A 15,472-nucleotide genomic window follows, 5' to 3' on the forward strand; every position below is an offset into this window, starting at 1 on the left:
TATATTTACTAAATATATACATAAATACAGGGAGAGATCGGGTACTAGGTCTTTTACCTTAAATGAGACATACAGATGTTGGTTTTAGGAGTCACAAAAAATTCGTCTTCTTTTTTCCATCTTAAAAAAGTCATTTCAATTCAAAAATCGTTTACATGATGGCTTATTTGACAGTAATTTGTAATTTACTTTTTGTCGTCACTTGTGTCAAGTCTTTTAGCAGATATTTTTTCGGTGACAAATTTTTGATCTTTGTCAACATTTTGGTGTCATCGATGGGTCAAAAAACAGCCTCAAAACTGCTATCTTATAAGTAGAATTTCACAAGTAGCAGACTTTGACATCTATAAGATAGAAGTTTTAAAGCTGTTTTTTGACAGATCGATAAGGCATCATTATGTTGACAATACAATCAGAAATTTGTCATCGAAAAAATATCTGCTTAGAAGGCTTGACACAAACGACGGCAAAAAATTAATTACAAATAATTATCAAGTGTTATATGAACGACTTGTCATTTGAAGTGACTTTTTTAAGACAGGAAATAGAAGACAAATTTTCTATGACTCCTAGGACCAACATCTGTATGTCTTATTTACATAAAGAAAAACTAGGCTTTGAAACAAAAAAAAAATTTGTCTTGTCTTTATAAAAGACATCTTTATGACATAAAGTTGTCTCTTTGCTACTTGGGTTTGTAGAGGCATAGAATTAAAAAAAAATTACTTACAATTGTCATCAATTAGGAATTAATCGAAAATTGTTCAATAAAATCTTGATGGCAATTTTATAATTTGAAATATCAAATTTTTTTTTGGGCTAAAAATTTATTTATCAAATTTCGTTTAACTTCTAATTGACATCAAATGATTTTTCAATTGATTCTTTAGATTTTTTTTTTTTAATTAATTAATAAAATTTGAATATGGTCATGACAATTGAGTCATTGAATAGTTTTAAAAAATGTGTTGCCCTTAAACTTGCAAATATTATTCTTTTTCATACTTGTTACTTACTAAAAAAATTTTTACCATTCACATATATTTTGATTTGTATTCGTATAAATTATTTTTTAAATTAAAAGTCATAGCTAAAGTTTGAAAAAAGTATCAAGTTTGAAAATGTGATATTTTGACCAGTTATAGTATTTATTTTTTCTAGTTCGATGATAATAAATTTAAAATTTAATCTGCTGTTTAGATTTTATCATAAAGATATGACAGAAAAATTTTCTACAATTTAATGGCATTGAGTAGATAAATTATTTTTCATCTTTTTCAAAAGGTCATTGAACTTCGTCATAAAATATTTATTTTTTTAAATTTATTTCAAAATTTTATCTATTCAGAATTTTCTTTTTTTATTTAAAAATTTTGCTCCAATTTTTTTTCTCTATCAAATTATTTAGAAATTTTAAAGTCTTGAGTTTAAAATTTTTTAAAATTCGGTTTGTAGAAGAATGGAGTAGAATAAAAAATGGTGTTTTGAAAAGGGAGAGGTAATATATTGAACGAGACCAAACCAAGGGAGACTGGAGTATGCGTAGATTGAAAAACGTTTTTTTTATCTCATCATATATTATGTTGGCCCGTTATATATTTAGAAGACGCATTAGTGCCGTACGAACTTTAGTGAGCGATACGTCAAAGAAGAAACATTACTCGCCTGTATGTTACTAAATTTTTAAATTTATTCAAATAATAACTTAACTTAAAACTTGAATTACCCGTAATTTTTTTTAGTCTTGTTAATTTTTTTAATTGAATAATTTTTTGTTTTCAGTTTTTGGAAAATGATAAGCAAAAGTTACATTTTTGCTCGGGGCAAATCAGTCATTACCAACGCAGTTATAAAAGGTATTCTGAGTTAAAAACCCTTTATATTTAATTGTTAAGTTTAATTAATTAATTATTAATTACTGATATATTTAAATATCAATTATTTATTTCCTGGTAATTAAATTATGATCCTGAAGCATGAGTGAGAATGCAGACATTAGACATTTTATAAATTTTAAATGAATAAATTAATTAATTAAAATAATGGAATTTAAAAAAATGCGCGTACAAATTTTTCATTGATCTAAACGCGTATTTTTTTAATTTTTACTCTTACATTTTATTCAAAAATTTAAAAAATTTCCACTTGTCAGTTACATTCTCACTCATTTTTGAAGTTCGTAGACAATTTAAAATTAAAAAAATTTTTTTTAAACTCAATTACAAAAAAAAAAAAAAAAAACTAAAAATATGCACATGTAGAAAATTAAGAAAACTACAGGTACAATTTTTCAAAATATTTTTTTTTATAATTTATCATTTTGAAAAAAAACCCAAAATGATTATGAGTAAATGTAGCAGACATACAACTTTTTTATTACATAAAGAAAAAAAATAAAATAATTTAAATAATAAAATTTAAAAAAAATTCATGTACTCATTTTTGAATTATCTAAATGTGCATTTTTTTATTTTTATTTTACAAACATTTTATTTTTATTTTTTTTTATTATTTATTGGGTTTATATGCCAAGACTTAAAGCCAGATGGCAAAAATATAAAATTTATGTACATTGTCACATAGAGTACTATATATATATATATATACTGAACATATAATAAATATTTGTGAGATTTAACAAGCTAGTAGGTACTATCAATTTCTAAATTTAAGAAGAATTCAAATTCTTTATTTTTAAAACTTCCAAGAGAATGGGTGTTTATTACATCTGATGGTAGCTCCTGCCATAACCGAATTTTATTATTTCAAAGTTTTAAAAATTGTCAAATGTCCGCTTATTTTAATGTCAAAATTATTAGACGTCAGTTAACTTAACTGTCAAATTATATTTTTATTTAAATTAAATAAATAAAAAAATTACAATAATAGATACAATAAGTAGACATTCAAAGTTGTATTTATTTTTAATTTAAAAAATTTCATACACAGAATTTAAAAAAAAAATTTTTTAATTATTTTTTTTACGTCTAATTTTTAAAATAAAAAATAAAAAGATTTGGAATGTCATATTTATTAATAGTACAATAAAATTTAATCTTATCATTTTAAATTAAATGTCACCTTGAACTTGTTTGCGCAGACATTACAGGTGTAAAAAATTCGATCATTGACATTTAGCCAATAATTGATTATTTTTTCAAATTTCCTGCAATGACAGTAAATAAGAGCGCGTAAAATAAATTGAATATAAATGAAATAATAATTTAAAAACAATATTTTTAAATTACAAGGACTATTTATTAATATTGTATTGAAATAAATTAATACCAAAGTATCCACTTTAGTTTAAGTGGTTCAAATTAAACTAAATCAACTGTATTATAGACTCATTGTTATGTCATGTTGTCTAATGTAATTGATGTATAATATAGGGGATAGTAATACATGGAGAAAATGTTTGACGACTGCAACGTGTGTTGAGCCGAAGGGTCCGAGTGTAAAGACTCAAATTCCTGGACCCGCATCACGACATTTAAAAGAAGAACTTGATAAATTTCAGGTATGATTAGCAATGAAGCATTGAAATCGTCTTACGATTGTCTGGACAATTGTCGTCAATCAACCCGCGAAAAATTGACCTACGGTCATTTTGTGAATTCAATTCCGATTCCCGCGGCAACGAGATTTTGCCCAGAAAATTATTTTATAAAAAATTGACGTAAAAATTTTAACGTCACCACATCTAAATAGAAGTCAAAATAAATTTCTTACGAATTTTTTTTTTAATTAAAAAAATTAGTCGTTATGTTGAGGATACGACTCGTAGTTTACTTACAATTTATTTTATAAAAAAATGATCAAAAAACGCAATTAATTTTTAATGCAATTAGCAGTCAATTTATCGTGATCTGACTGAACATCAAAACGACGATCATTTCGCATCACTAGACATAATATATTTTTATAAAACTTTTAAACAAAAATAAATCTTTCATTTTTTTTAATGCAGTAAAATTGATTTTTGTGGCGTGAATTTCAATCTGCAGTTAAAAAAATTTCTTTTTGTTATCAGCAAGCAGCGACAGTCCAATTGTTCGCGGATTATGACAAATCATCAGGTAACTACATGGTGGACGTTGATGGGAACACATTGCTGGATGTCTACATGCAAATATCATCAGTACCACTGGGTTACAACCATCCCGCGATGCTGGAAGCTCTTTCAGATCCCCACAATCAAGTGCGTGTGTGAATATATTAACTGGTCACACATTATTTTAAATAAATAACAGTCAGATTATCATCATAAACATCATAAAAGATTATTCTTTTCAGAGAACAATCGTCAATAGACCAGCTCTCGGCGTTTATCCAGGTGCTGACTGGCCAAACAAACTCAAGCACGTGCTGCTCAGGCCTGGAGTAATTATTTTATTATAAAAAATCCATCATTATATATTTTTTAATTGTATTAGAATATGAATATTTAATTATTGCAAATGTACATTAGGTCGCTCCCCCGGGTCTAGGAAATATTACGACAATGATGTGCGGCTCTTGTTCCAATGAAAATGCATTTAAAAATGTATTTATGTGGTACGCTGAGAAAAACCGTCATGGTAAATCATTTTCTCAAGATGAAATAGAATCATGTATGATCAATCAAGCTCCTGGATCACCGAAGTACTCAATAATGTCATTTAAAGGTACGTTAATCTACACAAAAAAAAGTATTTCTTGGCGCGAGAGATATTTTCAATTATGAAATAAGAAGAAAAATTTTCCTGGGGTGAGAAAAAATTTTTTGTGTAAGAGAGAATGGAATGTATCCGAATGTCCACATAAAAAACAAATATAGAAAGCATATGAGTGCACTGAGAGAACAATTTATTTGAGCCAAATAAGATTTGTTTCAGGCAAATAAATCCTATATTTGAATGGACCCAATTAATACGTATTTGAGACAAAGATATGGTTCATTTGAATGAAATGGTTATTTGTTTATAGTTAACAAATCTGTATTTGAATGGTGGCACTTTAGCGCCATTTGTTAGCTACAAATAAATATATATTTGAATGAAATAAATGATTTTGGTCAGTCAAATAAATCTATTTATTGGGCTCAAATAAATTGTTCTCTCAGTGTGATAAATTTACATAAAAATCTCAGAAAATTCATCGACTTTTGTCAATTTTTTGAATGATAAGGATTTCGTTAATGAATTTTGAAAGGGATCGTCTTCAGGATGAAGGGAAACTTGTAAAAAAAAGTTTGAGTTTATTAATTGCGGCTGACGAACTCTATGGTGGTAACAAACAGACGCACAAACCTAGAGAAACTTTTAACTGCGTTTTTACAAACATTGGATATACGAGTTCTACTCAAAGGCCAGCTAGGCATTAAAACCTAGCAAGAGAAAAAAAAACTGTGTTTTCCTACATATATATCTATAAAAATGAATTAATCTAAAAATATATTTCTCATATTCATTAAAATTTATAGTTTTTATATTTATAAATAAAGGGGTGGGTCATTTTCCCAACTTTTTATATTTATATTTATAAATAAAGGGGTGGGGCATTTGCCCAACTTTAACAAATTATTTACGTTATATAAATAACAGACTTAATTTAACTACTAAAAAAAATTTGAGTCTATAGATTTTTTTTAAGAATCTCCTGATTATACAATCATCTAAATTAATGAGTTTGCGAATTAATGATAAGATTTGTCTTATTAATCTTGAATGATATCAAAAAAACACAAAATATCTGAGAGTTTATTGATAAGATTTTAATAAACAATAAAATTTAAATCATATTTCATAAATTTAGTACACAGAGATAAAAGTAATCTTGAGCCAAGAAAATATTTTTGAAGACAAACGTTTTCGGGAACCAACTTCAAATTTTCTTGAGCCAAGAGAATTTGTATTGGCCAGAGATTTTCATTTTACCCGGGAAAATTGAGGTTTTCAAAAAAATTTTCTTGACTCAAGAATATTTACTTTCAGCCGATAATTTTTCTTCTGTGTAATGATACTCGGGCAGTTACGTACTGACTGCAGGTTGTTCGTATTTAATTATTTTATAAAATTAATTAGTCATGAGTAATAATTTTTTAATTATTTTAAATGAAGGAGCATTCCATGGAAGAACTCTCGGTTGTTTATCAACAACACACAGCAAATATATTCATAAGATTGATGTACCTGCATTTGATTGGCCAATTGCCAGTTTCCCGGCTTACAAATATCCATTGGAAGATAACGTCAGTGCTAATGCTGCTGAGGACAAACGTTGTCTAGCTGAGGTATAGATTTCAAAATAATTATTAGCCAGCCAGTTGATAATTACCAATTAATTATCTTTTAGATTGAAGATTTAATAGTCAAATTTGACAAAGAAAAGAATGTACCAGTCGCTGGTGTCATTATCGAACCGATACAAGCAGAAGGTGGTGACAATCACGCATCACCAGAATTCTTTCAGCAGCTAAGACAACTGACTAAGAAATATGGAGTAGCATTGCTTATTGATGAAGTACAAACTGGTGGTGGTCCGACTGGTAAAATGTGGTGTCATGAACACTTTAATCTTTCATCTCCACCAGATGCTGTTACGTTTAGTAAAAAAATGCAAATGGGTGGTTATTATCATACTGCTGAGTTGAGGTAATTTTTAAATCAATAAATATTTTTTTCTTCATATTCTATTTGATAAAAATTTAATAAAAGATTTTTTATTAATTTATTGCCGATGATTCGTAAAATATTTTTGGTAATGGTTTATAATCGGGGCTCCACTTGTTTATATCAAGCAAAAAAAATACATATTTACAAAACATAGCATACAATAAAATAATATATATCAAATTTAACTATAAGTATTACATTACTTCATCAAGATCTGCACTTAAACAGTGAATTACAAAAATAAAATAAAACAAATTGAAGAATCTATTAACTATAATTAATTAACATCTTCGTTCAGATAATATTCATAACATGTCCTACGGAAATTTTTGAATGTTGGTGAAGACGTACAATAACCTGGTAACCGATTCCAAGATCTGATAGCGCTAACAAAGAACGATTTATCGTATTTAGCAGTTCGACAAAATGATAACTCAAGATAGTCTTGACGCACGTCACCTCTTCGTAAGCGGTGTTCAACGATCCGTAGATTTTTCTGAATAAGTGGCTTTTGATTCCACTAGAGTGCTTTATAAACAAGACATACTGAGAAAAATTATCGCCTTGATCTAAGAGTTAGCCAGCAAAGTTTTTTGTAATATTGCGTAACATGCTCGTACCTTGATATTTTTAAAATATACTGAACACAAGCATTTAATTAAGATCTCATGTTATTTTCATTAATTTTTTACCCTTGAGGTGCATGACCTAGAAACGTATCGTGTTACAGACAAAATTAAGGCCAGAAAATTTAATCCGCCGAGTAACTGAACTCGTGGAAATAGTTTATTTATAGAAATTTAAAATTTAAACACTTGGAAGTTTAAAAAATGTGTGGAGTCCCACTTATAGACCATTACCGCTACTAATTATTTTTTTGCATCCAAAACGAGAATGACCGCAAATATTTACTATTGAAAATTGTGGAGTGGCCGTTAATTTGAGTCCTGAAGAAGTCAAAAATGTTTGAAGAAATTTTGGCAATAAATTACGAAATTATTCTACAAGAGTCATAATTTCCCGCCAACTTTAATTATTTTCAAATGTTGACGGACATAAATATAATGAATGAATTAATTTTGTAGACCTAATCAAGGATACCGAGTCTTCAATACATGGATGGGTGATCCAAGTAAATTAATCATGTTAGAAGCGATTCTTAATGTTATGCAGAGAGACAATTTGTTGGAGAAAGTTTCAAAAGTAGGCGAGTACACGCTGGATAATCTTAAAAAAATGGAAAAAGAATTCTCGACTGTTATTAATTCAACTAGAGGTCGGGGTACTTTTATTGCTTTCAATGGAGCGAGTCCTAAAATACGTGATCAGATTGTCAGCAAACTCCTCGCTAAAGGTAAGATTTTAAAAATAAGATTATAATAATAATTTACTTATAAATTTTTTATTTTTTTTTAGGAATTCAAGCCGGCGGTTGTGGTGCCGATGCCGTTAGATTGAGACCGGCTTTGACATTCGATCGGCATCATGCTGACATATTTTTAGACACACTTCGTAAAGTTCTTAAGGAATAAATAAATATATGAAAAAATCCACTGTAAAAAATCGGGAGTGAATTCGGAATTAGATTTTATTTAACCCGTCAGCACTTCCGTTAATAGTTGAAATTTTTTCTATCTTTGAATAATTTTATCTATTTTCAGATTCCGCTTTAAAAAAAATTGTATGTTCGGTTATTCTCGTAACTGCTCGTATACCTTCTGCAGTTTGCGGTGTCTGGACTTATCCGGTTGAATTCGTTAAAGTTTAAATTACGTTTATTAATCGTAAATAAGTTACAATTATCATTTATTTGTTTATTATTATTCTAATAATACACAGAGTAATTAATTTATGAGAAATGTTGTCGTATTGAAAATTTTAAATGCGAATTTACTTCGTCCGGAGTTTTAGAAAAAATTACTCTGCATACAGAGTAAATGCGGAGTTTGTTTCTCCAGGGGAGTGATTTTGGAGTCATCTGGATTTTATGGAAATCCAAATTCACTCCGATTCAAAGTTTTAGTGTCAAAATAAACTCCCCTTTGGAGTGAATTTTACTCCAAGGGGATTAAATAAATAGTCCGCTCCGCATTTACTCCAGATTTAATCCGCGTTCACTCCGCAAATTTTTTACAGTGTAATAATAATAATAATAATTCAAAGCACAATAATCTCCAGTCTTCCAAAACTATAAAATCAATTATTAAAATAATTTTTAAATATTTTTGTATCAACAATCTATTACTTTGTCTCCTTGTTTTATTTTCCAACATTTTTTTGTTTAAAAATGTCGTTGTCGTACGTAAAAAATTTTATTAATCACAAAAAAAAATATTTATTAGCTGTAAGTAATAATTGTCTTCCACGAACTGTTTTAAGAACAAATTTGAAATGTTTGAAAATTTTAAAAGAACTAATGAATAAAAAGAAAAATTGATGCTTAATTATTGTTTTTTAAATTCCCTATCAATTTTAAAAATTCAAATTTTATTTATTACTAAATAATGAATAATTTTTAAATTAATGATATAAAAGGAGTTAATTAATAAATTAATGATGTAAATAAATCAAGTAAATTTAATTAACAAAATACTTACAAATAAGATTACACTAGTGTCTTGTACATTTATACAAAATTTTATAATCATATAAATTATGGATTATTAATTATCTCATTAATAATTCTCACGATATTTTTTTCAAAATCTCAGTTAAATGTTCAAATTGTGGATGCCTACTTTTACGCTTTACATATTCTATCGTTTTTGTCTGCAAATGAATAATTTAATAATTAAATACTTATTTAATTAACAATTTAAAGTACAATTAATAAATTAAAAAATATGTAGTAACTTACTCGCATTTTTTGATCAACACACCCGTGTTTTAATGACAAATTCCATAAACTAACAGCCAAATTAGCTAGCGCGGGTTCTTTAAGATCAGCCCTCATTACAAGCCGTCCAAATAAATCCATAGAGAGCGATGATTGTTTGTCATATTGATTAGAAGCTCCCAAGTACTTTAAATGATTCAAAATTTCATCTAAAACTTTTGTACAAATCTTATCAACTTCGCCAATAAATTTTTCATCACTTCCGTACAGTCTGTCGTTGGAATCAACCTATGGAACAAAAGATACTAAATATTATTTTTTTATTTGTGTAAAAATTATTTTTAAACACTTGAGTTTATGACATCTATAAGATAACAGTTTTGAGGCTGTTTTTTGACCTATCGATAAGACACCAAAATGTTGACAGTCATCAAAAATTTGTTACCAAAAAAAGATCTGCTAAAAAACGTGACACAAGTGACGATAAAAAGTAAATTACAAATAATTGTCAAATAATCATCCCCAAGTAGCACAGAGACAACTTTGAGATGTCAAAAGGATGTCTTGATTTATTTCAAAATTATAATAATTGCCAAACTGCCACATAATAATAATTATGAATTACCTTATCTACATGGTAGGGATAAGTTTCCAGAGTTATTGTAGACAATAAATCAAGAACTCGTAAATGCAGAACACACTTGATTGAACTGTTTTCATCAAAGCATCGTTGAACAGCATTAAGTAAGCCTCTCATTAAATATAAAACACCATGCTCAGGACTATCAGGAACGACAAGAAGTGTAGAAAGAAAATTTGATAAATATGATAGTAAATAAGGTTCTGTATTTTTAGGCCTCCCATCAACTTCTATTGTCTTGGGCATCTCCGGAACGAGGCTTAATGCGGCTTTAAAACAGGCGTCAGCTAAAAAAATAATTAATTGTATTTTAAATACATATACAAATACAAATATTTGAAATACTTTTACTTAAATATTTAATATTTAGGGCAGAGGTACCGTTTTCGCCAGTAAAATGACTGGTCTACATAGGGCACTTGAAAAATTTCAATAAATTTGTAAAAGACGCGATGACACAGTTAATTTTTAAAATGTGTACAAACATTTCTATCACTGTTGCAATGAGAATTTTATTTTCTACTTTTCCATTAATTAAAATGTCCAAAAAAGGATCAGTGGCCACAAATGAATCGTTTATTTGAGAAACCCCATAAGTCAAGAAAACAAAATTTTTCAGGAAACACAAAATACATTTTTTTGGAAAAACTTGACATTAAAATAATAAATAAATAATTGAATACTAGAATGTTAGCGTCTCTGAAAAAGATTCCAACAAGAAAAATTTAATTTTTTAATTGAAACTACTTAAAAAAATTATTTAAAGTTGATTGACTTATGGGGTTTCTCAACTAAACGGAAAAAAAAGTTATAAAATCATTGTTTTTGTAAATGTTTCCACTCAAATCATTTATTACACTGATAAAATGAAGTATCAAATGTGTATTTGAACTCTGAAACTCAGAAATTACAAAAAAATTATAATTAATTTAAATATTTTAATTAGTCCTATAACAGTCAACAATAAAACAACATTTGAAATTAATTTCCCAAAAAGCGCGAATTTTAAATTAAAAAAAAAAAAAAATGATTTCTGTAAAACTAAAACTGCATATGTTTCTTTGAGTCATTGACTTATGGAGTTTCTCAATTAAATGAAATTGCTGTCACCCCGTTAATTTTTTTTAAACGATGATTTGATGCATATTTTGATTGATTTCTATGGAGGGACATCCAAAGAAACCAAAAATGCAAAAAATCCAATTTCGTAAAAAACATGACTTATGGGGTTTCTCAAATAAACGATTCAAATGCTACTTCTACCTTCTAAGTGTAAAAACTAAAAATGAATATAATAAATAAATTACCTTGTCCAAGACACTGATTAAGTAAAGCGACTTGTCCAGAAAGTAAATAAAGCTGCAACCGAGTACTGACCAGCGTCAGCGAAGGAATGGTTATAAAACAAAAAGCAGCACAGGCCCGCACAAATGCTGATGTCCGTCTTGTATGATGTCCTCTGACAATCCTTCTAGTATCAACAGCCTGCCTATTAACGCACTGTACCAGTTGAATGTGTACTGAATCAAGATTAGGAAAAGCAGCTCTAGCTTCAGCGTAATAATTTAACTGTTTTTCAAAATCCCGTCCATAGTCAACGCGCTGTACCAGGTCACAAATCAATGCGCCGATCTGCCGTTTCTCGTCTTCCACAGTCAGTGCGTTTACCGAGTCGTGCATAATCCTCGCGATATACATCAGCGCATTTATTATTATCGGGTCTGTTACCAAACCACTCTGAGCTCTGAATCCTTCGATAATATTCTTACAGACTTCAACTTTGATACTTTCCTTATGAAATAAATCAATGAGAGGTAAAAAATTGTCCATCGCTAATAAAGATTCAAAGTCTTGGGTTTTGGAAACAATTTTTTCAACAATTGCTTGTAATTGCGGGTAATAATTTTCAAATATTCGCTTTGGACTCAAATGATTTATTATTTCTTTTAAAAAATCATCGAGTTCTTTCACTGAGAAATGCATTACGACAAATTGGATCCATACTTCAGCGCAATGCATAAATTTAACTGGCTCTTGTAAGCTGGTAATATATCTCCATATTATTTCATAAATAGTTTGACAGTCGTCTCTTGGTAAATCCTCTTTGACAAGACATTCACCCAGACTTCGATACAATAAATATTGGGGGAAACTTATGTCATGTTTGCACTCATCAACAAGATCAACAAATTCCATCGCTCGAGATGCGATGTACTCTGGTTTAAAAGCAACGAGTATCGCATTTAATAATAATGCACAATTGGCTTGTAATTTACAACGTGATATCACTTCTGAAAGAATATTTTCATCAGCAGTACGCGTGAGTACCTGAAGTATCCAGTCTAGTGCCGGTGTATATAAATTTAAATATATAAATATCGATATATTCTGACGATTTAATTCTGTCTTCATTGTTTGGGTAAATAGTTGATTGTATGTCAGTAAAAAATCGTATATATTTTCACGTATGAATTCATAGTCGGATGTCTTTAGTGCCAACCCAACGCGACAGAGATAACATCGTGCGTAGACGGCTATCAGTGGATTGCCGATACCTCGTATCATTTTAGTGATACGCAGCAATGCTGTATTGAATTCGGTGGTTGTTAAGAAACTGTATGATTTTATAATGGCCATTTCGACGTAGAGACGTGGCACTAGTTCACGTATTGATGCTATTTTGTAAAACCAATTTCTGCAGGTTTCCTTGGCGTTTTCAGGGACCATGTCTGGTGTAAAGTTATCTGGAAGACTCTTAGGTACTTTACTACCGGGTCTATAAATAAATTTATTGTTTTAGTAATTTATTTAGTATTTATAATACTAAGGCGCTAAGAATTTTTTTTTACGGCAGTAACTTAATTATTTAGGGGGAGAAGCTGGTCTGAGATACAAAAAAAAGAGCATATTTTTGTGAAACTTATGTACAAAAAAAATCTTTTTGGTTTTTTTATTTCAAATGAAGCAGTCATGAGTTATCCTGCCTACCGCATAGAGACTTTTTTTTTAGGTGACTCGGATCTCCCCACTACCACTGACTTATTTTTCAATATTTCTTAATGAAAATTTATCAGAATATTCTTGGATTGATGCTTAATAATGTCACAAATTTCAAGAATTTTAAGGGGGGGGGGTAAGGTTTGAAAATTATTTTTTTTAATTTTTTTTCTGAATGAACAATATGCCGAGAATATTGTGTACAAATTTTGAGTCAATCCGAGTAAAACTAACGGAGTTACAGCGTTTCAAACGACCGGCCGTGATACCTGATTCTTAACGAATAAAAAACTTTAAATCGATTTTCCCGAAAACGTTATTTTTGAATTTCGTGAACATCATAACTCAAAATGTACTGAACCGATCCTTTTGAAAATTTGAACATTACTTCTTCACATAAATCAACAGGTAACCACGAAGAGTTTTTTTTTTTTTTTTCATTTTTTTCTATTTTTTAATAACAAATTAACCGCGATTTTTTGAGCTAAAATCGCATTTTTCACTTCCAAGTGTTGTAAAAAATCGAAAAAAAAAAAAAAAAACTCTTGGTGGTTACCTCGAGAAATACATCACCTTTAGAATGCATATCAATTTTTTTTTTCGGATGATCCGGTAACGCGTAATGATGTTCATCGTAAAACCACCTTTTTTGAAGGCGCCTCGGGAGATTCAACGTCACCGGCTTATTCTTCAATATTTTTTAATGAAAATTTTTTCTGATATACTTTATAAGTTGTACAATAATATGTCATTAAGTTAAATAAAATTGTATTACTCATTTCGCCGAGAAAAAATCACAAAGATATGTTTTTTTTTCACCTTTAAAACCCTACCCCCTCCCCCCCTTAATAAAGAAGGTACTCTAAAAAAAAAAGTCACAAAAACATTCTCTTTTTTTTTGTATCTCAGACCAGCTTCCCTCCTTAAATAAAAATTTAATATTTGAAAGCAAATCAGAATTTTCTCGATTTGAATTGAAAAATTTGAAAAGTTACAATTCCATAGTGCTAATACTTAGAAGAACAATATGAATAATTTATAAAAAAAAAAACTTACTTGTAGTATTCAGCCTTAACTTTCAGTCTTTCATAGACAAGTTTACCAAAAATATCAAGTATATCAGTAATAAGAACAAATTTACTAGGATAAAAAGCCATTCCCGATGTATCAACGAGTAACTTAGCACACTGGATAGCTATTTTCAGTGCTTTAACTCGTTGATCTGCATGCCAGGCCTGCACAAGTTCATTGTTCAGCTGCTCTATCCTCGAGACGTATTCCTGCTGGGACAAATCAAGCATCTGCCGAACGGAGCCTTCTTCAAAGTCGTCAAGTTGCTCCAGACGATTACGCACCTTGTCCACGAGGTTGTTGGCTTGAACCTTAACCACTGGAACCATCAATAGATTTACAATTATAATAACATATATAAGGAATGTAACAGCAGCATGTAACAGACCAGTTACCAGTTACCTTTCTCGCCGCCTGATAAAAAACTAGTGACTATCGAAAGCTTCTCCGAGGTTGTGTATTTATTTAAAATAGAAGCTCGACGCACGGACCAGGGTTCCACGAATTCGTCGGCAGTGTCGCGTGGTTTTTTACCCGGTGCTACCAAACTTGACGAGTAATCCCATTCATCAGCAGCCATACGAGAAAGCGGATCCAGTTCTTCACGTGCGAATTGCGTTAGTGGATCAGTGCCATCTAATGCCGAATGTCCTGACAGCGGGTCACCAAGGCCTGAATTTATCGGCGTATGAGTCGGAGTTGGTGTACCAGTTGATGTACTGGTGCTGGTACTTCTCAATGTTCCTCTTCGTACTCCAGATTTTCCGTCTATCAACTAAAATATTTAACTTATTATTTATTAATTAACTTTAATTATAATTATTTGTGATTAGTCGAGATAAATTTACTGATATCGTTGCAGGTTTCAGTGGATGCTCCGAAGTCTCCTCTGAACCCAGTGGTTTTATCATTTTCAGGTCCAGGCGACATGATACCCTGGATTATATATTTTTATTTATTTATTTATTTATTTATTTACTGTGCTAAATATTTAAAATAATTATTGTGATATTTATTTACCAGCTGATTTCTGTCATGGCTTCAAATACTCGGTCTACACACGCCTTCAAAATCAATTGTCTACTGCTGCTATTTTATTTACATTTATTTATGTATGTACATGTTGATTTTTTTTTATTTACTGGACAATTGCGGAGTTGATGAGGGAGAATTATTTTGTTTATAAATAATTTATTTATCCGCCCTTTTAAACCGATGGTCCCTGGATGTGTTTTCCTCGGAGATAAAAAAAATAATCTGACACTTGAACGC

The 15,472-nt window shown here is 29.6% G+C and overlaps 2 protein-coding genes across 2 annotated transcripts; one reads left to right on the forward strand and one right to left on the reverse strand.

The window, feature by feature from the left end:
* Nucleotides 1–1,530: 1,530 nt before the first annotated feature.
* On the forward strand, nt 1,531–9,074 carry LOC130665796 (4-aminobutyrate aminotransferase, mitochondrial). The gene is made up of 10 exons (XM_057466387.1): nt 1,531–1,667; nt 1,783–1,856; nt 3,393–3,520; nt 4,034–4,201; nt 4,297–4,383; nt 4,472–4,667; nt 6,102–6,274; nt 6,337–6,635; nt 7,742–8,010; nt 8,073–9,074. Exons 2-10 carry the CDS (start codon nt 1,793–1,795, stop codon nt 8,186–8,188), a joined length of 1,500 nt encoding a protein of 499 aa, XP_057322370.1. The 5' UTR covers nt 1,531–1,667; nt 1,783–1,792; the 3' UTR covers nt 8,189–9,074.
* A 145-nt stretch (nt 9,075–9,219) lies between these two features.
* On the reverse strand, nt 9,220–15,466 carry LOC130665157 (VPS35 endosomal protein-sorting factor-like). Its single transcript, XM_057465448.1, has 8 exons — nt 15,221–15,466; nt 15,049–15,136; nt 14,603–14,975; nt 14,186–14,519; nt 11,440–12,908; nt 10,118–10,419; nt 9,514–9,780; nt 9,220–9,425 (listed from the first exon to the last, which is right to left on the reverse strand). Exons 1-8 carry the CDS (start codon nt 15,235–15,237, stop codon nt 9,342–9,344), a joined length of 2,934 nt encoding a protein of 977 aa, XP_057321431.1. The 5' UTR covers nt 15,238–15,466; the 3' UTR covers nt 9,220–9,341.
* Between the last annotated feature and the right edge of the window lie 6 nt (nt 15,467–15,472).

This window comes from Microplitis mediator, chromosome 3, assembly GCF_029852145.1.
Source record: "Microplitis mediator isolate UGA2020A chromosome 3, iyMicMedi2.1, whole genome shotgun sequence".
In the NCBI taxonomy this organism is placed as follows: Eukaryota; Metazoa; Arthropoda; class Insecta; order Hymenoptera; family Braconidae; genus Microplitis; species Microplitis mediator.

Excerpts from the sequence above, each read along its gene's own strand:
- LOC130665796 (XM_057466387.1), top strand. The coding sequence starts at position 1,793 with ATGATAAGCAAAAGTTACATTTTTGCTCGGGGCAAATCAGTCATTACC. Across the intron at positions 3,521-4,033 it reads AAGAACTTGATAAATTTCAG|CAAGCAGCGACAGTCCAATT; the intron begins GTATGATTAGCA and ends TTTTGTTATCAG. Across the intron at positions 4,384-4,471 it reads ACGTGCTGCTCAGGCCTGGA|GTCGCTCCCCCGGGTCTAGG; the intron begins GTAATTATTTTA and ends AATGTACATTAG.
- LOC130665157 (XM_057465448.1), bottom strand. Across the intron at positions 14,520-14,602 it reads TTTATCAGGCGGCGAGAAAG|TGGTTAAGGTTCAAGCCAAC; the intron begins GTAACTGGTAAC and ends TGATGGTTCCAG. Across the intron at positions 9,781-10,117 it reads ATCCCTACCATGTAGATAAG|GTTGATTCCAACGACAGACT; the intron begins GTAATTCATAAT and ends TTTGTTCCATAG.